Consider the following 21,585-nt stretch of genomic DNA (forward strand, 5'->3'; position numbering starts at 1 on the left):
CGAGCGGCGGGCGGAGCGGCCCAAGGCGCGGGCGGGGCGGGGGGGGCGCGGCGGCGGCGATACCGGCGGGCAGGGGCCGGGGGACCGCGGCCGGTGGTCGCCATGTGGCCGTGCGGCGGGTGGCGGCAGCGCCGCCTCGGGGGTTTCGCGTTGCTCATCTTCATGCTGTGGCTGCTGCTGCGCAGGTGAGAGCCTTGCCGGCCCCGCCGCGCCTCCGGGGGTCGTACCTCGGTAGGGATGGCGGCGGGGGCGATGGGGAGCACACAGGTGGCGCGGCGGCTATGCGGATCCCCGGAGGGGCAGGGGCAGGGAGGGCAGCGGGTCCGCACGCTTCCGAGCGCAGGCCTGCCGCCGCGACCCGAGCTTGAAGAGGGGGTTCGGAGGCTCCTTTGACGGGGGGCGCGATGGTTACCACTGGGCTTCCCCCGCGCCGCGGCAGGATTAGTGCGCGGCGAGCCGGGCTCGCTGCGGTCCAAGCTCCTTCCCAGGGAATTCCAAGCTCCTTCCCAGGGAATTCCAAGCTCCTTCCCGTCGGGGAACGCGCGGGGAGAGCGAGCGCTCCGCAGCTGTCAGCGGCGGGGCGAGCGGAGCTGCCCCCCGGCAGGGTCATCCCCGAGCCCTCCATTGGTGTCGCTCAATTCCGAGCCTCAAATCAGTTCGATCAGCGTCAGCCGCAGTCAGCTTCCAGCCTGAAATCAGTTCAATCACCGCCGGCCGCGCAACTTCTCCGTCCCGAAAAGCCCTGGCTGGGGGAAGAGCCACTGCCTGCGCTGTCACTCAGCCCTTACCTGGGGCTAAGGCCACCCCAGCTGACCTCGGTGCTGTCACCGTGGCTCTGGTGAGTGATGGACGGTCACGAATCAATCACTCCCTCACGTCCAACTCACCTCTGAAGCTGCCACTGCTGTCCCCAGCATGCTCACACCACAGCCTCGTTTCCCTCTCGCTCCAGACTGCTCTGGGTCCAGCTCTCCCTGCTCTGTGTCCCCCCTCCCAGGGAAGATGTGGGGATTCAGAGCTGCTCAGCTCTGTTCAGAACTTGAGTGTTTTCTTATAGATCTCCTCCAGGACAGGTGCTCCAGCCCTCTGATCAGCTCCAGAGGAGGCTGGAACACCTTCCCTACGGGGACAGGCTGGGAGTGTTGGGGCTGTTCAGCCTGGAGAAGGCTTTGGGGAGACCTCAGAGCAGCACTTTGATGTCTGAAGGGGACCTACAAGAAGGCTGTGAAGGGGCTGTTTAGAAGGGCCTGTGGGGATAGGAAAAGGGGCAGCGGTTTGAAACTAGACCAAGGTTGGATGTTAGGAAGAAGTTCCTCACAGTGAGGGTGGTGAAATCCTGGAAGAGGTTGCCCAGAGAGGTGGCAAAAGCTCCATCCCTGGAGACAGTCAAGGCCAAACTTGATGTGGCCCTGAGCAAGCTGATCTTGTTGGGGACGTCCCTGCTGACCACAGATGACCCTCGAGGCTCCCTTCCTACCCGATGCATTCTGTGCTTCTAGATTCACAGTAGGACATTACCTGATTCTCAGAGCTCTGGAGAAGCCTTGACAAATCCTTGCAGGACTGGAGGCCAAGTTCTTTTTCAGCTGGTGTTGGGTTTGTGCCACATCTGTGCTTGGAGGATTATTGCAGAGCGATACCTGGTGACGTGTGGGAGCCCGGCTCCGGTGCCAGTGCATCTAGAACATGCTGTGTCCCTTCCTACCCTGTGTTTTTCTCCATGGCCCAAGTCACCTGAGAGTGAACTGTGCTACAGAGTGCAGCAATCGTTGTCCCAGCCACCTCAGATGTGCTCCCAGGGCTTGCCTGAATGGCACAGGACCCCATGGCTGCGGGGCAATGAGTTGTGAGCGAAGGCAACTCAAAGCTTTCACTTTCCCCTGGCCTGGGGAAGCTCAGAATAACCAGCAAAGCCCTCTGGGGGAGGTCTAAGTAGGGTTTAGGGATTAGCTGCAAAGTCTTTCGTCCTCTGAAGCATGCCCTTCAGTGCTGGCAAAGCAAGCTCGTGTCCTCCATGCTTTTTGCTCTGGCTTGTCTTGCTTTGTCTTTTCCATTTGGTTCTTCACCCAGCTGTCCTTGGTCCACCACAGACCAACACCAAAGTAAATCTCTTGTCTCATGCAGGGAGGACTTGGTCTAGGATTGTGTCTGGTACATCTGCTCACTGGCACAGAGCGAACTGAGCCTTTCCTCTTCCACTTGCAGTGTCTTGCACTTCACCTTGCCTCTTAAAAAGGCAGACCTGTGTGTTAGGAACTAACTTGTCCAACCCAAAAGCTTCTCCTCCAGGGGAACATCATCCTGGCCTGAGATGGTGGAGTCACCATCCCTGGAGGTGTTCAAAACAAAGGATTGGATATGGCACTTGAAACTATGGTTTAGTTAGTCAGGAGGTGTTGGGTGATAGGTTGGACTTCATCTTTGAGAACACATCTAAGTGGCAGGTTCTACACATTGGCCACAACAACCCCAGGCAGTGCTACAGGCTGGGTCAGAGTGGCTGAGAGCAGCCAGGCAGAAAGGGACCTGGGGGTGGTGGTTGATAGTAGGCTGAACATGAGCCAGCAGTGTGCCCAGCTGGCCAAGAAGGGCAATGGCATCTTGGCCTGTATCAGGCAGAGTGTGGCCAGCAGGAGCAGGGAAGTCCTTGTGCCCTGTGCTCAGCACTGCTGAGGCCACCCCTGGAGTCCTGTGTCCAGTTCTGGGTTCCTCAGGTCAAGAAGGACATTGAGAGACTTGAAGGTGTCCAGAGAAGGGCAAGGAGGCTGGGGAGGGGTCTGGAGCACAGCCCTGTGAGGAGAGGCTGAGGGAGCTGGGGTTGCTTAGCCTGGAGAAGAGGAGGCTCAGGGGAGACCTTCTTGCTCTCTGCAACTCCCTGAAGGTGGGGGTTGGTCACTTCTCCCAGGCACCCAGCACCAGAACAAGAGGACACAGTCTCAAGCAGCACCAGAACAGGTTCAGGCTGGATGTTAGGAAGAAGTTCTTCCCAGCAAGAGGAAGTGACCTTTGGGATGTGCTGCCCAGGGAGGTGGTGGAGTCCCCATCCCTGGAGGTGTTTAGGAAGAGCCTGGATGAGGCACTTGGTGCCATGGTTTAGTTGATTAGATGGTGCTGGGTGAGAGGTTGGATCTTGAAGGTCTCTTCCAACCTGGTTTATTCCATTCCATTCCATTCCATTCCATTCCATTCCATTCCATTCCATTCCATTCCATTCCATTCCATTCCATTCCATTCCATTCCATTCCATTCCATTCCATTCCATTCCCTCTTTTCCAGCCTGGCTGATTCTATGATTCTGTGTGTAGGGAGGGCACTCTGGGACATGATCTACTGGGCACGGTGGTGTTGGGTTAATGGTTGGACTTGATGATCTCAAAGGTCATTTCCAACCTTAATAATGCTTCTATCACTTTGTAATCTAATCCTGTTGGGGGTGGGGGGGAAGGCAAAAAGAGGACAAAAACTTCCCCCACAGCAGGGTGGAGATGGCTGCAGAGAGGGGCAAGCAGATCAGTAACCTCTAGCAACAGCACACAAAAAGCTTCACTGCAACCTGTGCTGCTGTTACAGAAGGGAGGAAAATAATCTGCTGGGAGCTGTGTGTTGCTCTCAAGAGGAAGCACAGAGCCCAGGTGGACTTTGAGCTGTGGAAACCTAGCTGAGGGTAACAGCATGAAGCTCTGCTGAATCATGGAAGAGGTTTGTGGGTTTGTTTCAGGAATCACTTGAACCCATCCCAGGGAGGGAGATGGATTTCAGGGTATCCAGGATAGTCAGTAGGAAATAATGGGAGCCTGAGAGCCTCCTACCAGTTGTCCTAGGTGAGAAACCACTGGAACTGGAGAGTTTTAAGGTGGGAAATTTGCCAAGCAAGTTATGTCCAGGATTAAGAAGATGAGTTTAAGTGATGTTTTATCTCCCCTATGAAGAGAGAGGCTGAGAGCCCTGGGGCTGTGTAGTCTAGAGAAGAGAAGACTGAGAGGGCATCTGATCGATGTATATCAATATCTGAGGGGTGGGGGGCAAGTGGAGGGGGCCAAGCTCTTTTGGGTGGTGCACAATAATAAGACAAGGAACAGCAGGTACAAGCTGGAGCATAGAAGGTTTCACCTCAACATGAGGAGAAACTTCTTCACAGTGAGGGTGCTGGAGCCCTGGAGCAGGCTGCCCAGAGAGGTTGTGGAGTCTCCTTCTCTGGAGGCTTTCCAGACCCATCTGGATGCATTCCTGTGCAGACTGCCCTGGGTGATGCTGCTCTGGCAAGGGGTTTGGACTGGATGATCTCTGGAGGTCCCTTCCAACCTCTAATGTTCTGTGATCTGGCTATCTGCACTTCCTGAGCACAGCCTGCATTCAGGCACCACTGGCAGTTAGCACAGTGCAGGGGTAATGTGGAGCTTTACCTGGCTTGGGAAGAGCTTGGACAGCTTAGGATTTTCCCACCTTGATCTTTAAAATTGGTGCTGGTTGATGGTAGGCTGAACATGAGCCTGCAGTGTGCCCAGGCAGCCAAGAGGGCCAAGGGCATCCTGGCCTGCATCAAGAACAGTGTGGCCAGCAGGAGCAGGGAGGTCATTCTGCCCCTGTACACTGCACTGGTTTGGCCACACCTCGAGTACTGTGTCCAGTTCTGGGCCCCTCAGTTTAGGAAGGAGGTTGACTTGCTGGAACGAGTCCAGAGAAGGGCAACAAAGTTGGTGAGGGGTTTGGAACACAAGCCCTATGAGGAGAGGCTGAGGGAGCTGGGGTTGCTCAGCCTGGAGAAGAGGAGACTCAGGGATGACCTTATCACTCTCTACAACTACCTGAAGGGAGGTTGTAGACAGGCTGATGATGGTCTCTTCTCCCAGGCAGCCAGTACCAGAACAAGAGGACACAGTCTCAGGCTGCGCCAGGGGAGGTTCAGGTTGGATGTTAGGAAGAAGTTCTATACAGAGAGAGTGATTGCCCATTGGAATGGGCTGCCTGGGGAGGTGGTGGAGTCGCCGTCATTGAAGGTGTTCAGGAGGAGACTTGCTGGGGTGCTTGGTGCCATGGGTTAGCTGTTTGGGTGGGTTGGATTGGTTGATGGATTGGACACGATGATCTTGAAGGTCTCTTCCAACCTGGTTTGGTTTATTCTAATAAAGGTTTATTCTAATAAAGCTTGGTGCCTGCAGCCCCCTTAGAGCTTTCTGTCTCGAGCTGGCCAACAGAAGTGGAGAGGGCTGCTGGTTTGGGATGTGATGTGCAAAGGATGCAGTCTGTGCAAGATGTAGTTCTAGGGTAGCTGAGGGGCAGGTACCCATAGGATATGTTGGATGGGGATGGACAACCACCTTCCCTGCTGCTAACACTGATAGCAACTCCTTGGCAGCAATGCTCCCAGTCCCTAGCTCATGTCATCATTCTCTGGCAGTACTCAGCTTCTTCTGTAGGTCAAATCCCATTCCTACTCACCAGCTACCTCTTAAATGATGATCAGAGGGCTGGACAACCTCCCTGATGGGGACAGGCTGAGGCTGTTCAGCCTGGAGAAGAGAAGACTCCAGGGAGACCTTGGAGCAGCCTTCCAGTACCTGAAGGGGGCTACAGGAGAGCTGGGGAGAGACAAGGACAAGGGGCAAAGGCTTTGAGCTGGGAGAGGGGAGATTGAGACTGAAGAGGAGGAAGTCACTCTTGTCAGTGAGGGTGGAGAGGCACTAGAACAGGTTGCCCAAGGAGGTTATGGATGTCTCCTCCCTGGAGGTGTTCAAGGCCAGGCTGGATGAGGCCTTGAGCAACCTGTGCTGGTTGGAGGTGTCCCTGCCCTTGGGCACGAGGTTTGAAGCTGGATGATCTTTGAGGTCCCTTCCAACCCAACCCATTCTATGGCTCTGAAGTATGGCAGTGAGGTATTTTTTTGCTTATTTCTCTTGCTCAGAGCTGTGCCACCTTCATGAGAGCTCTGCTGTTCCTGCACCACCTTCTGAGCAGGGTGTGTTGCCGTCTCCTTGCCCAGCTCTGCTCTCCCCCAGCGGTGTGGCCATAAATGCTTGTTGACTGAAGGCAGAGACTCTCTAATCCAGGCTTCCTCTTCCAGGTATTACCCATGCCAGCTGCCTGTTCTCTCAGAGCCCTGTGAGAGCCCTGTGCTACACAGGTATGTCTGTGCTTCTCAGCCAGCCTGTGCAGTGTCCTGCAGCTCTTAGATGTAGTCCCTTTGTAGTCTCCTTGCCCGGTGTCGGAGGGCAGGTAGTTGCTGCAGGCTCCTGCTGAGCAATCCCTGTAAGCCCTGAGTTCTGAGAAGCCTTCACCCTTTGCTAATTCCTGCTGTAGTCTAGAAAGCAGCCAGAGGCTGAGGTATTGCTCCCCTCTCTCCTACTGTAGAATGAAAGGCACCAAGGCTGGTGAGAGACTTTGAGCACAGCCCTGTGAGGGGAGGCTGAGGGAGCTGGGCTTGCTTAGCCTGGAGAAGAGGAGGCTCACAGAGACCTTCTTGCTCTCTGCAACTCCCTGAAGGGAGGTTGTAGCCAGGTGGGGGTTGGGCTCTTCTCCCAGGCAAGCAGCACCAGAACAAGAGGACACAGTCTCAAGCTGTGCCAGGGGAGGTTTAGGCTGGAGGTGAGGAGAAAGTTCTTCCCAGAGAGAGTCGTTTGCCATTGGAATGTGCTGCCCAGGGAGGTGGTGGAGTCCCTGTGCCTGGAGGTGTTCATGAGGAGATTGGATGTGGCACTTGGAGCCATGGTCTAATCATGAGGTCTGTGGTGACAGGTTGGACTTGATGATCTTTGAGGTCTCTTCCAACCTTGGTGATGCTGTGAAAGCTTTTGCTGTCCTGAGATGGGAATTCACCGCTGGCCTCTGGCTGTGCAACCCTCCCAGAGCAACAAGCTGCTGTTGTCTGACTCTTTTGTCTATTCAGAGCTGTGGAGCTGGGATGGATGTGACTGCTTTGAGTCTGGGCTAGCTGCTAACAGGACTTCTTGGTTCAGGCAGAACGAGCTGGGCAGCCTTGTCAGGCAGTTGGAGGTAGGTTCTTGCATGCAGGAACTGACCCAGAGGGAGCTGGGATGGCAGGAGTGCTCCAGCTGGTAAGTGCTGTGGAACCTGGTGTTGCCTTGCTCCAGCTCCCTGGGCAAATACCATGCCCAGGAGTGATGTGGGCAGAGGTAAGTTCATGGTGACAGCTGACTTGGTCTTCCCTGAGGGGTGGATAGAACCCAGGGGCTTTCTTTAAATGAAGGAGGAGGTTCTCTCATCCTGAGGCAGTGATCCACACAGCTGCTGCTGGAGTGAGGAGCTGGAAATCAGCCAGCCTGTGTCACCCTGCTGCACAGAAAGATGATTCTTGCATTTCATAAGTTTGTGAAAGGGCAGCAAAGGCTGGGGAGGGGTCTGGAGCACAGCCCTGTGAGGAGAGGCTGAGGGAGCTGGGATTGCTTAGCCTGCAGAAGAGGAGGCTCAGGGGAGACCTTCTTGCTCTCTCCAACTCCCTGAAGGGAGGTTGTAGCCAAGTGGGGGTTGGTCTCTTCTGCCAGGCAAGCAGCACCAGAAGAAGAGGACACAGTCTCAAGCTGTGCCAGGGGAAGTTTAGGCTGGAGGTGAGGAAGAAGTTCTTCATAGAAAGAGAGATTTGCCATTGGAATGTGCTGCCTAGGGAGGTGGTGGAGTCCCCATCCCTGGAGGTGTTTAGGAAGAGCCTGGATGAGGCACTTGGTGCCATGGTTGAGTTGATCAGATGGTGTTGGGTGATAGGTTGGGCTTGGTGATCTCAAAGGTGTTTTCCAACCTGGTCTATCCTATCCTATCCTATCCTATCCTATCCTATCCTATCCTATCCTATCCTATCCTATCCTATCCTATTCCATCCCATTCTATCCTATCCTATTCCATCCCATTCTATCCTATCCTATTCCATCCCATTCCATCCTATCCCATCCTATTCCATCCTATCCCATCCTATTCCATCCTACCCCATCCCATTCCATCCCATCCCATTCCTATCCCATTCCATCCCATCCCATTCCTATCCCATTCCATCCTCTCCCATCCCATTCCATCCTCTCCCATTCCATCCTCTCCCATTCCATCCTCTCCCATTCCATCCTCTCCCATTCCATTCCATCCCATTCCATTCCATTCCATTCCATCCCATTCCATTCCATCCCATTCCATTCCATCCCATCCCATTCCATCCTCTCCCATCCCATTCCATCCTCTCCCATCCCATTCCATCCTCTCCCATCCCATCCTATTCCATCCTATCCCATTCCATCCTATCCCATCCCATTCTATCCTATCCTATCCTATTCCATCCCATCCCATTCCATCCCATTCCATCCCATCCCATCCCATCCCATTCCATCCCATCCCATTCCATCCCATCCCATTCCATCCTCTCCCATCCCATCCTATCCCATCCTATCCTATTCTATCCCATCCCATTCCATCCTATCCTATCCCATCCCATCCTATCCCATTCCATCCCATTCCATCCCACCCCATCCCACCCCCTCCTCCCCGTGGGGGATGCTCCATGGCGCAGCCTGACCTGGCGCTGCTGCCGTTGCAGGTTCAACTGGAGCGAGCTGGTGCCGGCGCGGCTGCGGGGCCGGGCGCTGGGCTTGCAGACAGGCCGCTCCCGCTTCCTGCTGGAGGGGATGCCCTTCCGCATCTTCGGGGGCTCCGTGCACTACTTCCGAGTGCCCAGGGAGTACTGGGAGGACAGGATGCTGAAGATGAAGGCCTGTGGCTTGAACACCCTCACCACGTGAGTGTCCTCCCCCCCTGCCCTCCCGCGCCGCCCTGCCAGGGAGCCTCGAAGGGTGTTATGGGCCCCGGGAGATCGTCCAGCCCAGCCCCCTGCCACAGCAGCACCATGGAACCCAGCTCAGGGCACACAGGAACACAGCCAGACAGGGCTGGAAAGGCTCCAGAGAAGGAGGCTCCACAACCTCTCTGCACAGCCTGCTCCAGAGCTCTGGGAGCCTCCCAGTGCAGAAGTTCCTCCTCCTGTTGAGGTGGAACCTCCTGGGCTGCAGCTTATATCCATTGTCCCTTGTCGTATCTCAGGGTGTAACTGAGCAGAACCTGTCCCCTGCCCCTTGACCCCCAGCCCTCAGCTGTTGGTAGACATTGATCAGATCCCTCTCAGCCTTCTCCTCTGCAGCCTGAACAGCCCCAGGACTCTCAGCCTCTCCTCCCCAGGCAGTGCTGCAGTCCCTTCAGCATCCTTGCAGCCCTCCCTTGGACTCTCTCCAGCAGATCCCTGTCCCTCCTGAGCTGGGGAGCCCAGAGCTGCATGCAGTGTGCCCAGGCAGCCAAGGGGGCCAATGGCATCCTGGCCTGCATCAGGCAGAGTGTGGCCAGCAGGAGCAGGAGGGAGGTCATTCTGCCCCTGGACACTGCACTGGTTAGGCCACACCTTGAGTCCTGTGTCCAGTTCTGGGCTCCTCAGTTTAGGAAGGAGGTTGAGCTGCTGGAAGGTGTCCAGAGAAGGGCAAGGAGGCTGGGGAGGGGTCTGGAGCACAGCCCTGTGAGGAGAGGCTGAGGGAGCTGGGGTTGCTTAGCCTGGAGAAGAGGAGACTCAGGGGTGACCTTATCACTCTCTCCAACTCCCTGAAGGGAGGTTGTAGACAGGCAGAGGTAGGTCTCTTCTCCCAGGTAAGCAGCACCAGAACAAGAGGACACAGTCTCAAGCTGTGCCAGGGGAGGTTTAGGTTGGATGTTAGGAAGAAGTTCTATACAGAGAGAGTGATTGCCCATTGGGATGTGCTGCCCAGGGAGGTGGTGGAGTCAGCATCAATGGAGGTGTTCAGGAGGAGACTTGCTGGGGTGCTTGGTGCCATGGGCTAGCTGTTTGGGTGGGATGGATTGGTTGATGGGTTGGACACGATGAAGGTCTCTTCCAACCTGGTCTGGTTTATTCTAAATAAAGATTTATTCTAAAATATTCCAAGTGAGGTCTCAGCAGGGCAGAGTAGAGGGGGAAGAGAACCTCCCTGGATCTGCTGGCCACACTCCTCTTGTGCAACCCAGGGACATCTCCAACTAGATCAGGCTGCTCAGGGCCACACCAAGGCTGATCTTGAATATCTCCAGGGATGGAGCCTCCACCACCTCCCTGGGCAACCTGTTCCTCTCCTCTCATTCACAGCAGTTGGTGGGACTGTGCTTCACCAGTGCAGGGCCCTCACCTGCCCTGCCCTAACTCCTGTGTTTCAGGTACGTGCCATGGAACCTCCACGAACCAGAGAGAGGGAAGTTCGACTTCAGTCAAAACCTGGATCTAAAGTATGTGGCACAGAGAGCTCTGGTATCAAAGGCTGCTGCTGGGGGGAGGGTCTGTGTGCTGGTTGTGGGTGTCACTTCCATCTTCTGAAGTGAAGCCCATGCCTTGATTTGTAGATTCATAGGATGGGTTGGGTTGGAAGGGACCCTAAAGCTCAGCCAGCTCCAACCCCCTGCCATGGGCAGGGACACCTCCCACCAGCACAGCTTGCTCAAGGCCTCATCCAGCCTGGCCTTGAACACCTCCAAGGAGGGGACATCCACAACCTCCCTGGGCAAGCTGTGCCAGTGTCTCCTCAACCTCACTGTGAAAACTTGCTTCCTCATCTCCAGTCTCAATCTCCCCTCTCTCAGCTCAAAGCCATTGTCCCTCATCCTGGCACTCCCAGCCCTTGTCCAAAGTCCCTTCCCAGCTCTCCTGGAGCCCTTCAGGTCCTGGAAGGCTTCTCTAAGGTGTCCCTGGAGCCTTCTTTTCTCCAGGCTGCACAGCCCCAACTCTCTCATACTGCCACAGGGGAGGTGCTCCAGCCCTCACCTTGATCAACCAGTGGAGACTCTTAATCCCTTGCCCTGCTTTCTGGAGTCCTGGGGACACAGAGGTTTGGTGCCAGTCCAGTATAGCTTCTTCATCAGGCAATCCACTTCTGGTTCTGGTACCTAGATCTGCTGGTGATGGCTGTACTGGGAGTGCATGGAGCAGGGATCCTGTGGTCAGACAATAATTACACTGTCTGCATCTCCAGGGCCTTCCTTTCACTGGCAGCTAAAAATGGACTCTGGGTGATCCTGCGTCCTGGACCTTATATCTGCTCTGAATGGGACCTTGGTGGGCTGCCCAGGTAAGTGTGCAGAGAGTTCAGTCCAGGCAAGTGCTTGGGAGTGTGGCAAGAGAAGCCAAACCCCTGAGCACACAGTTGAGCCCCTAATAAAGATTTAGAGTAGCTGGCTCTTAGGTCATAGGATCATGGAGTTGTTTTGGTTGGACAAGGCCTCTAAGCAGCACCAGAGCAAGAGGACACAGTCTCAAGCTGTGCCAGGGGAAGTTTAGGCTGGAGGGGAGGAGAAAGTTCTTCCCAGAGAGAGTTGTTAGCCATTGGGATGTGCTGCCCAGGGAGGTGGTGGAGTCCCCATCCCTGGAGGTGTTCAAGAGGGGACTGGATGTGGCACTTGGAGCCCTGGTTCAGTTAGTTATGAGGTGTTGGGTGACAGGTTGGGCTTGATGATCTTTGAGGTCTTTTCCAACCTTATTGATTCTATGATCCTCAAGTCCACCTGCAGTACTGCATCCAGCTCTGGAGCCCTCAACAGAGGCAGCACATGGACCTGAGGGAGTGGCTCCAGAGGAGTCACAGTATCACTGAGGTTGGAAGAGATCTCAAAGATCATCAAGTCCAAGCTGTCACCACAGACCTCAGGACTAAACCATGGCACCAAGTGCCACATCCAATCCCCTCTGGAACCCCTCCAGGGATGGGGACTCCACCACCTCCCTGGGCAGCACATCCCAATGACTCTCTCTGTGAAGAACTTTCACAGGGCTGGAGCACCCTTCCTATAAGGACAGGCTGAGGGAGCTGGGGTTGTTCAGCCTGAAGAAGAGAAGCTCTGGGGGGACCCAATAGTGGCCTTCCAGTCCTTGAAGAGGGCTACAAGAAGGCTGCAGAGAGGCTGTTTACAGAGGCCTGCAGTGATAGGATGAGGGGCGCTGGTTTGAAATGAGAGCAGAGCAGCTTTAGCTTGGATGTGAGGAACAAGTTCTGCACCATGGGGGAGGTGGAACGCTGGCACAGGTTGCCCAGGGAGGTGGTTGAGTCCTCATCCCTGGAGATATTCCAGGTGAGGCTCAACGAGGCCCTGGGGCAGCCTGATCTAGTGGAGGATGTCCCTGCTCAGGGCAGGGTGCTTGGACTTGATGACCTCTGGAGGTGCCTTCCAACCCAAGCCATTCTGTGAACACTTTGCAGAGAGAGAGGAGATGTTTCTGGAAGCCCAGCTGAGCTGTGGCACACAGGAGCTGAGTCCTTCTGGAGGCACTGTTGGTTAGTGCCTCCCTTTGCAGGGACAAGGAAGGCACAAGCTCCCCCTGCTCAAACTCTCCCAGCACTGCTCTGCTGTTTAAACAAGCTGCCTCTTACTTTGTTAACCCCAAAGCAGAGAGGTGACTCTGGTGAATGAGGAGCAGAAACTATGGGAACAATTCCTGGAATCTGCTGAATGGTGCTGGGGGTTTTAGGAGGCAGCACTTGGCTGCAGAGTGCCCTTGGGGATGCAGGGAATTCCAGAGGAACCTTGGGAGTGGTAAGTTCAGCTCTTGAGATTGTACTGGGGCAAGCTTGGCCCCAAAATACAGAATGGAAAAGAGGAGAACAGTTTGGCAGCTGCAGCCTGGACTCCTTTGCAGGTGTGAGTGGTTGGTAGCCCCACGTGGTGTAATATAGAATAGAATAGGATAGGATAGAATAGAATAGAATAGACCAGACCAGGTTGGAAGAGACCTTCAAGATCATCACATCCAACCCATCAACCAATCCAACCCACCTAAACAGCTAACCCGTGGCACCAAGCACCCCAGCAAGTCTCCTCCTGAACACCTCCAGGGATGGGGACTCCACCACCTCCCCAGGCAGCACATCCCAATGGGCAATCACTCTCTCTGTGTAAAACTTCCTCCTGACCTCCAGCCTGAACCTCCCCTGGCACAGCCTGAGACTGTGTCCTCTTGTTCTGGTGCTTCTTGCCTGGGAGAAGAGCCCAACCCCCAGCTTGCTCCAACCTCTCTTCAGGGAGTTGCAGAGAGCAAGAAGGTCTCCCCTGAGCCTCCTCTTCTCCAGGCTAAGCAACCCCAGCTCCCTCAGCCTCTCCTCACAGGGCTGTGTTCCAAGCCCCTCACCAGCTTTGTTGCCCTTCTCTGGACACCTTCCAGCAGCTCAACCTCCTTCCTAACCTGAGGAGCCCAGAACTGGACACAGGACTCGAGGTGTGGCCTAACCAGTGCAGTGTCCAGGGGCAGAATGACCTCCCTGCTCCTGCTGGCCACACTCTGCCTGATGCAGGCCAGGATGCCATTGGCCCTCTTGGCTGCCTGGGCACACTGCAGGCTCCTGTTCAGCCTCCCATCGACCAGTACCCCCAGGTCCCTCTCTGCCTGGCTGCTCTCAGCCACTCTGCCCCCAGCCTGTAGCACTGCCTGGGGTTGCTGTGGCCAATGTGCAGCACCTGGCACTTGGATGTGTTCAATCTCCTGCCCTTGGCCTCTGCCCATCTGTCCAGGTCCCTCTGCAGAGCCTCTCTACCCTCCAGCAGATCAACTCCAGCAGATCATCAGCAAATTTACTGCTGATGGACTCAATGCCCTCATCCAGATCATCAATAAAGATGTTAAAGAGCACAGGGCCCAGCACTGCTCCCTGGGACACACCACTGGTGCCTGGCTGCCAGCTGGCTGTGGCACCATTCACCACCACTCTCTGGGCTCAGCTTCCAGCCACTTCCTAACCCAGCTCAGAGAGCTGCTGTCCAAGCCATGGGCTGACAGTTTGTGTCACTCACTGCCTCAGGATGTTGCCCATACCTGCACCCAAATGTGACTTGATGTTTGGTGCTACCTCTGGCAGCCTTGAGTGAGCAGGGTGATGGATGCTGTTTGCTGATTCTCTCCTAGCTGGCTGCTGCAGGACCCAGAGATGCACCTGAGGACGACCTACAAGGGCTTCACAGAGGCTGTGGATGCCTATTTTGATCATCTGATGCCCATTGTTGCCCCTCTTCAGGCAAGTACAATCCCTAAGCCTCTCTGCCCACAGCTGGGCACTGTCTCCACAGATGAGTGAGAGCTAGCAGCAGGCTGAAGCAGTTACAAAGATAAAAGCCTCCCTTTGGGACCCAGGCTGGGCTGTAGCTGTCTGTGTCAGCTCTCCAGAGCTAACCCTTTGGTTATGCATAGGATGGTCCAGGCTGGAAGGGTCCTCCAAAGGTCATCCAGTCTGACCTCCCCACAGTCAGTAGGGAAATCCCCAACTAGATCAGGTTGCCCAGGGGCTTATCAAGTCTTACCTTGAATGTCTCCAGGGATGGAGCCTCCAGCACCTCCCTGGGCAACCTGTTCCAGTGCTCCACCACCCTCATAGTAAACAATTTCTTCCCCATCTCCAGTTTGAGTCTCCCCTCTTCCAGCTCAAAGCCATTGTTCCTCATCCTGCCACTCCCAGCCCTTGTCCAAAGTCCCTCTCCAGCTCTCCTGGAGCCCCTTCAGGTACTGGAAGGCTGCTCTGAGGTCTCCCAGGAGCCTCCTCTTCTCTAGGCTTCTCTCAACTCCCTCAGCCTGTCCTCATAGCAGAGCTGCTTCAACCCCTTGCTCATTTTCATGGCCCTCCTCTGGACCCTCCCCATCAGGTCCAGATCCTTCCTACACTGAGGGCTCCAGACCTGTGCACAGTACTGCAGGTGAGGTCTCCCCAGAGCAGAGTGGCAGAATCACCCTGGGAGCTTGGGAGGATGGGAGGGTGGAGCTTTGCCTGTGTGAGACTCCTGCATCTTCCCTGCAAGGCAGTGCCACTGGGAGTTCAGCAAAGCATGCTGACCAGCTTCTGCCTTTTGTTCCCACCAGTACAAGAGAGGAGGCCCCATCATTGCAGTGCAAGTGGAGAATGAGTATGGCTCCTACGCCAAGGACCCCAACTACATGGCCTACGTCAAACGGGTAATGTTGGCTCGTGAGCTGGGGGCCATCCCTCTCCAAACCACATCTCCTGACACCATCTGCTCTCTCCTGAGTAACTTCTGACCCTTGAAAGTGGAGGGGCATCATCCAGAGGCAGGAGTTGATCTGCTGGAGGGTAGAGAGGCTCTGCAGAGGGACCTGGCCAGGCTGGACAGATGGGCTCCCATTGCCAGCCAGCCAGGAAGGGGAAGCTGCTTTGCTTTGTCTCCTTCCACCTGGAGCCCTCTTTTGCTGAAGCTGTCTATTGACCTGCTCTCAGCAGCAGGTGATCAACTCCTGAACATCTTTTATTGATGATCTGGATGAGGGCATTGAGTCCATCAGCAGTGAATGTGCAGCTGACAGCAAGCTGGGGGCAGGAGTTGAGCTGCTGGAGGGCAGAGAGGCTCTGCAGAGGGACCTGGACAGGCTGGGCAGATGGGCAGAGGCCAAGGGCAGGAGATTGAACACATCCAAGTGCCAGGGGCTGCACATTGGCCACAGCAACCCCAGGCAGTGCTGCAGGCTGGGGTCAGAGTGGCTGAGAGCAGCCAGGCACAGAGGGTCCTGGGGGTACTGGTTGATGGTAGGCTGAACATGAGCCTGCAGTGTGCCCAGGCAGCCAAGAGGGCCAATGGCATCCTGGCCTGCATCAGGAAGAGTGTGGCCAGCAGGAGCAGGGAGGTCATTCTGCCCCTGGACACTGCACTGGTTAGGCCACCCCTTGAGTCCTGTGTCCAGTTCTGGGCTCCTCAGTTTAGGAAGGAGGTTGAGTTGCTGGAAGGTGTCCAGAGAAGGGCAACAAAGTTGGTGAGGGGCTTGGAGCACAGCCCTGTGAGGAGAGGCTGAGGGAGCTGGGGTTGCTTAGCCTGGAGAGGAGGAGACTCAGGGGAGACCTTATCACTCTCTACAACTACCTGAAGGGAGGTTGTAGCCTGGTGGAGTTGGTCTCTTCTCCCAGGCAGCCAGCACCAGAACAAGAGGACACAGTCTCAAGCTGTGCCAGGGGAGGTTTAGGTTGGATGTTAGGAGGAAGTTCCACACAGAGAGAGTGATTGCCTATTGGGATGGGCTGCCTGGGGAGGTGGTGGAGTCACCATCACTGGAGGTGTTCAGGAGGAGACTTGCTGGGGTGCTTGGTGCCATGGGTTAGTTGTTTAGGTGGTGTTGGATTGGTTGATGGGTTGGACACATTGATCCTGAAGGTCTCTTCCAACCTGGTCTGGTCTGGCCTATTCCATTCTATTCCATTCTATTCTATTCTATTCTATTCTATTCTATTCTATTCTATTCTATTCTATTCTATTCTATTCTATTCTGTTTCCCTGGGTGGTTCCTTCTGCAGTGGCAGAGGTGGCCTGTGACCTGCTCAGCACTGAGAAGTCTGTGTTCTTACCTCTTCCAGACAAAAGGGTGACAGGGAAATGGAGGAGAGGTGACCTGGGGCTGGCCTGCTCTTTCCTGCTGGTCCTGTTTTGCTTCTCTTGGCTGACACTGGAGAAAAGTTTCTCTTTGTCCTTGCTGACTGTGCTAGGAGGAAGTTTTCTGTAACCAAGCCACCAGCATGCTCCTAATCTTGCTTCATTTGCCTAGTGCCTCCCTAGCCCTTAGGCTGTGCCCTGGCTCCTGCCCCTGAACTGAATTCATGAAGGAGCTGGCCAGTGCCCAAGGAGGCCAGGTTCTCCTGCTGGATCTGACAGCAGGCTGACCTGCTCCTCTGTCCCTGCTAACAGCTGCAGGGCAGCCAGCTGACAAGGTCTGCAGCGTGGCTCCCAAGGGTCATGGCTTCATTTCTCCCCACTGAATGCTCTCCCCCTGGTAGCAGGTGAGAGAGGTTACCCATCCAGGGGTGTGTGAGTAGGTGCTGGGAGTTAGAATGGTCCAGGCTGGAAGGGACCTGCAGAGCTCATCCAGTCTGACCCCCCTGCAGTCAGCAGGGACATCCCCAGCTAGAACAGGCTGCCCAGGGCCTCCTTGAGCCTCACCTTGAATATCTCCAGGGATGGAGCCTCAACCTCCTCCCTGGGCAGCCTGTTGCAGTGTTCCAGCAGCCTCATGGTGAAGAGCTTGCTCCTGATATCCAATCTCAATCTGCTCTGCTCTAGTTTGAAGCCATTGCCCCTGGTCCTGTCCCTGCAGGGCTTTGCACACAGTCTCTCTCCAGCCTTCCTGTAGCCCCCTTCAGGTACTGGCAGGCTGCCATTAGGTCTCCCTGGAGCCTTCTCTTCTCCAGGCTGAGCAACCCCAGCTCCCTCAGCCTGTCCTGTAGCAGAAGACAGTCCCTGCTCTTCTAATGGCCATGGTGGTGCTGGGTTGGTGCTTGGACTTGATGACCTTAGAGGTCCTTTCCAACCAAAACACTTCTGTGATTCCATGATCTTCTGAACCCCTTTGTGTACTCCAGCTTTGCCCTGAGCACCCTGAGGTTAGCTCTGGCTCAGGTTGTGCTCTGGCACAAGCTATACAGAAGGCCTTGAACCAAATAATGGCCTGGCAGGAGTCCTGATCTGCTTAGAGTGCTGCCTGCTCCTGCACTACCTCCATCTCGTGGAGTGATTTAGCATTGCTTGGAAGGTTCAGTGTGAAGTGTGCACAGGAATGAGGTCACAGAGTGCACTGGGCTGGAAGGGACTCTCAAAGGTCATCCTGTGCAAGCCCCCTGCAGTCAGCAGGGACATAGAACCATAGAATCAGTAAGGTTGGAAAAGACCTCAGAGCTCATCAAGTCCAACCTGGCACCCAACACCTCCTGACTACTAGACACTGGCTCCAAGTGCCACATCCAATCCCCTCTTGAACACCTCCAGGGATGGGGACTCCACCACCTCCCTGGGCAGCACATCCCAGTGGCTAAAAACTCTCTCTGGGAAGAACTTTCTCCTCACCTCCAGCCTAAACCTCCCCTGGCACAGCTTGAGACTGTGTCCTCTTGTTCTGGTGCTGGGTGCCTGGGAGAAGAGACCAACCCCCAGCTGGCTCCAATCTCCCTTCAGGGAGTTGCAGAGAGCAAGAAGGTCTCCCCTGAGCCTCCTCTTCCCCAGGCTAAGCAACCCCAGCTCCCTCAGCCTCTCCTCACAGGGCTGTGCTCCAGACCCCTCCCCAGGTGCGTCTGGACACCTTCAAGTCTCTCAATGTCCTTCTTCAATTGAGCAGCCCAGAACTGGACACATCTACAACTCAGTCAGGTTGCTCAGGGCCCCAGCAAGTCTGACCTTTGATGTCTCCAGGGATGGGGCCTCAACCACCTCTCTGGGCAGCAGCTTCCAGTACTTCACCCTCACTGGGAAGCTAAAGAATTAATTGCCCACCTGAACTGGCAATGTCAAACCTCTCTGCTTCCTCCCTGTGTCCCACCAGTGGCAAGCCCCTGAGCAGGTGGCTTTCAGAGCCCTAAGTGGATGGGGCAGAGAGAGGCTCCTGTGGCTGAACCAAGTGCTCCCTGGGTGCTGCTTGCTGTTCCCCACCTCAGTGATGAGAGAGCTTGTGATGGTTCCCAGGCTTGTCAGAACAGATTCCCATGCCAGGCCTGTGGCTGCACTTCTGCAGTGCTGTTTGCATCATGCTCTGCTGTTGTGTGCAGCTGGCATCTGAGGAGCTGTCTTAAGAGTGGTGAAGGGTGAAAATGTGGGAGAGCAGGATTTGCAGGGCTGCCTTTTGGCTTGGAGTGGGATCTAATGTGAGGTGGAGCTCCTAGGCTCTGTTCTGGGTTGGGCCTCAAGCTCTGAATGTGGCCAAGTGCTTCCTTCACATCTAATCTGGCTGACAATGTTGCAACCTCCCTGGAGTTAACACACTCATTAAAATCCCCTCACAACTCACACAAAGCATGGAATCCTCACCCTCATGGAGTCATCACAGCATCACTGAGGTTGGAAGAGACCTCAAAGATCATCAAGTCCAACCTGGCACCACAGACCTCATGACTAAACCATGGCAGCAAGTGCCACATCCAATCCCCTCTTGAACACCTCCAGGCATGGGGACTCCACCACCTCCCTGGGCAGCACATCCCAATGGCTAACAACTCCCTCTGGGAAGAACTTTCTCCTCGCCTCCAGCCTAAACTTCCACTGGCACAGCTTGATACTGTGTCCTCTTGTTCTGGTGCTGGTTGCTAGAGAGAAGAGCTCAACCCCCACCTGGCTACAATCACCCTTGAGGTAGTTGTAGAGAGCAATGAGGTCTCCCCTGATCCTCCTCTTCTCCAGGCTAAGCAACCCCAGCTCCCTCAGCCTCTCCTCACAGCAGAGCTGCTCCAGCCCTTGGATCATCTTTGTGGCCTCCTCTGGACAACGAGGCTGGGGAGGGGTCTGGAGCACAGCCCTGTGAGGAGAGGCTGAGGGAGCTGGGGTTGCTTAGCCTGGAGAAGAGGAGGCTCAGGGGAGACCTTCTTGCTCTCTCCAACTCCCTGAAGGGAGGTTGTAGCCAGGAGGGGGTTGGTCTCTTCTCCCAGGCAAGCAGCACCAGAACAAGAGGACACAGTCTCAAGCTGTGCCAGGGGAGGTTCAGGCTGGATGTTAGGAAGAAATTCTTCCCATCAAGAGAGATTGGCCACTGGGATGTGCTGCCCAGGGAGGTGGTGGAGTCCCCATCCCTGGAGGTGTTTAGGAAGAGCCTGGATGTGGCACTTGAAGCCATGGTTTAGTTGTCAGGAGGTGTTGGGTGACAGCTTGGACTTGATGATCTCTGAGGTCTCTTCCAACCTTAGTGATTCTATGATTCCCTCCAGCAGCTCTGTGTCCTCCTGCTGGAGACTCCAGAACTGGAGGTGGTATTGCAGCTGGGGTCTCACAAGAGCAGAGTGAAGGGGAAGGTTCCCCTCTCTTGATCTCTCTCTTTGGAGCACAGAGCCTTTGCCTCCCCAGAGGTGAAGGCCAGGAAAGGGTGTGTTGGCACCTCCCTGCCCCCAGAGGAGATGAGCTGGGATTAGCTGAGCACACACCTGCAGCTGCTTCAGACACTGTTTCTATTCCTGGTGCCTCTGCTGCACCCTGCAATCCTGGTGTGCATTTCAATGTGTGTGTGCGGCAGCTGGCTGGGAAGGAATTTGGTGTTGAGGCAGTGCTCCAAAAACACCTTCATGAAACTTGTCAGAAGTTCCACTTCCCCCAGCAGCTGAATTCTGGCAGCTCAGGTGCCACAGAATCATCCCTGGCTGGACAGAGCAGAGCTCCACAGGGTTCAGCCAAAAGCACTGAGGCTTGAAATCAGAGAATCCTTGAATGGTTTGGGCTGGAAGGGACCTTAAAGGTCATCATAGAATCAATAAGGTTGGAAAAGACCTCAGAGATCATCAAGTCCAACCTATCACCCAACACCTCCTATCAACTAAACCATGGCTCCAAGTGCCATATCCAATCCCCTCCTGAACACCTTCAGGGATGGGGACTCCACCACCTCCCTGGGCAGCACATCCCAGTGGCCAACTCCTCTTGCTGGGAAGAACTTCCTCCTCACCTCCAGCCTAAACTTCCCCTGGCACAGCTTGAGACTGTGTCCTCTTGTTCTGGTGCTGCTTGCCTGAGAGAAGAGCCCAACCCCCACCTGGCTCCAACCTCCCTTCAGGGAGTTGCAGAGAGCAAGAAGGTCTCCCCTGAGCCTCCTCCTCTCCAGGCTAAGCAACCCCAGCTCCCTCAGCCTCTCCTCACAGGGCTGTGCTCCAGACCCCTCCCCAGCCTCCTTGCCCTTCTCTGGACACCTTCAAGTCTCTCAATCTCCTTCTTGACCTCAGGAGCCCAGAACTGGACACAGGACTCCAGGGGTGGCCTCAGCAGTGCTGAGCACAGGGCACAAGGACTTCCCTGCTCCTGCTGGCCACACTCTGCCTGATGCAGGCCAGGATGCCCTTGGCCTTCTTGGCCACACTGCTGGCTCCTGTTCAGCTGCTGTCAATCAGCACCCCCAGGACCCTCTCTGCCTGGCTGCTCTCAGCCACTCTGCCCCCAGCCTGTAGCACTGCCTGGGGTTGTTGTGGCCAAAGTGCAGCCCCTGGCACTTGGACTTGTTCAATGCCATCCTGCTGTGCTCAACCCATCACCCCCCCACCGTGGGCAGGGACACCTTCCTGTCTGATGTCTCTGTTCAGCTGTCAGCTGAGGGCTGGGAGCTTGACAAGCTCACCAGGTTGTCTAAACTCTGAATTAGAACAGACTCAGAGAATCATTAAGGCTGGAAAGGACCTCAGAGATCATCAAGTGCAACCATCAGCCCACCACCACCCTGCCCACCAACCCCTGGCCTGAAGTGCCATGCCTTCCCCCTCCTGGCTTTGTCTTTGCACCCTGAGTTGTGAAGCTGCTCAGGTGCAGGCTGTGTGCAGTGCTGAAGCCTGCTCCTTGTGCAGGCTGGGCAGGCAGAGGTTTCCTCAAACACACAGCAGCCCCTGAGTGCTGGCTGCATGTGACACAGGTGACCTCCTCAGGTGTTCTCCTCCCCATTTCCAGTGGGAATTCGGAATGCAGAGGCTCAAGTCCTGTTTCCAAAGCCCCTTGAAGCTGGAGGAGTGACTTCCAGGGTGGCACAGGGAGAGGAGGAGTTGATTTGCAGCTAGGAGTTCCTCTGCTCTCCTCCAAACATCAGCCCCTCTCCTTCAAAAGGCAGCTGGGAGAGGGCAGCCCTGCTGGGGTGAGCCTTGT

General features: G+C 55.5%; 1 protein-coding gene across 1 annotated transcript in view; it reads left to right on the forward strand.

Moving 5' to 3' along the window:
- Positions 1 to 73: 73 nt before the first annotated feature.
- Positions 74 to 21,585, forward strand: part of LOC137452016 (beta-galactosidase-1-like protein 2) — a 58,533-nt gene continuing 37,021 nt past the window's right edge. The window contains exons 1-7 of the mRNA XM_068160074.1: positions 74 to 185; positions 6,062 to 6,121; positions 8,534 to 8,731; positions 10,186 to 10,254; positions 10,995 to 11,090; positions 13,913 to 14,021; positions 14,858 to 14,950. Coding sequence (XP_068016175.1) covers positions 103 to 185; positions 6,062 to 6,121; positions 8,534 to 8,731; positions 10,186 to 10,254; positions 10,995 to 11,090; positions 13,913 to 14,021; positions 14,858 to 14,950 — 708 coding nt within the window. The 5' untranslated portion in view covers positions 74 to 102. The remainder of the gene's footprint in view (positions 186 to 6,061; positions 6,122 to 8,533; positions 8,732 to 10,185; positions 10,255 to 10,994; positions 11,091 to 13,912; positions 14,022 to 14,857; positions 14,951 to 21,585) is intronic.

This window comes from Melanerpes formicivorus, unplaced genomic scaffold, assembly GCF_026170545.1.
Source record: "Melanerpes formicivorus ecotype bairdi unplaced genomic scaffold, bMelFor1.0.p_v2 SCAF_47, whole genome shotgun sequence".
Lineage (NCBI taxonomy): Eukaryota > Metazoa > Chordata > Aves > Piciformes > Picidae > Melanerpes > Melanerpes formicivorus.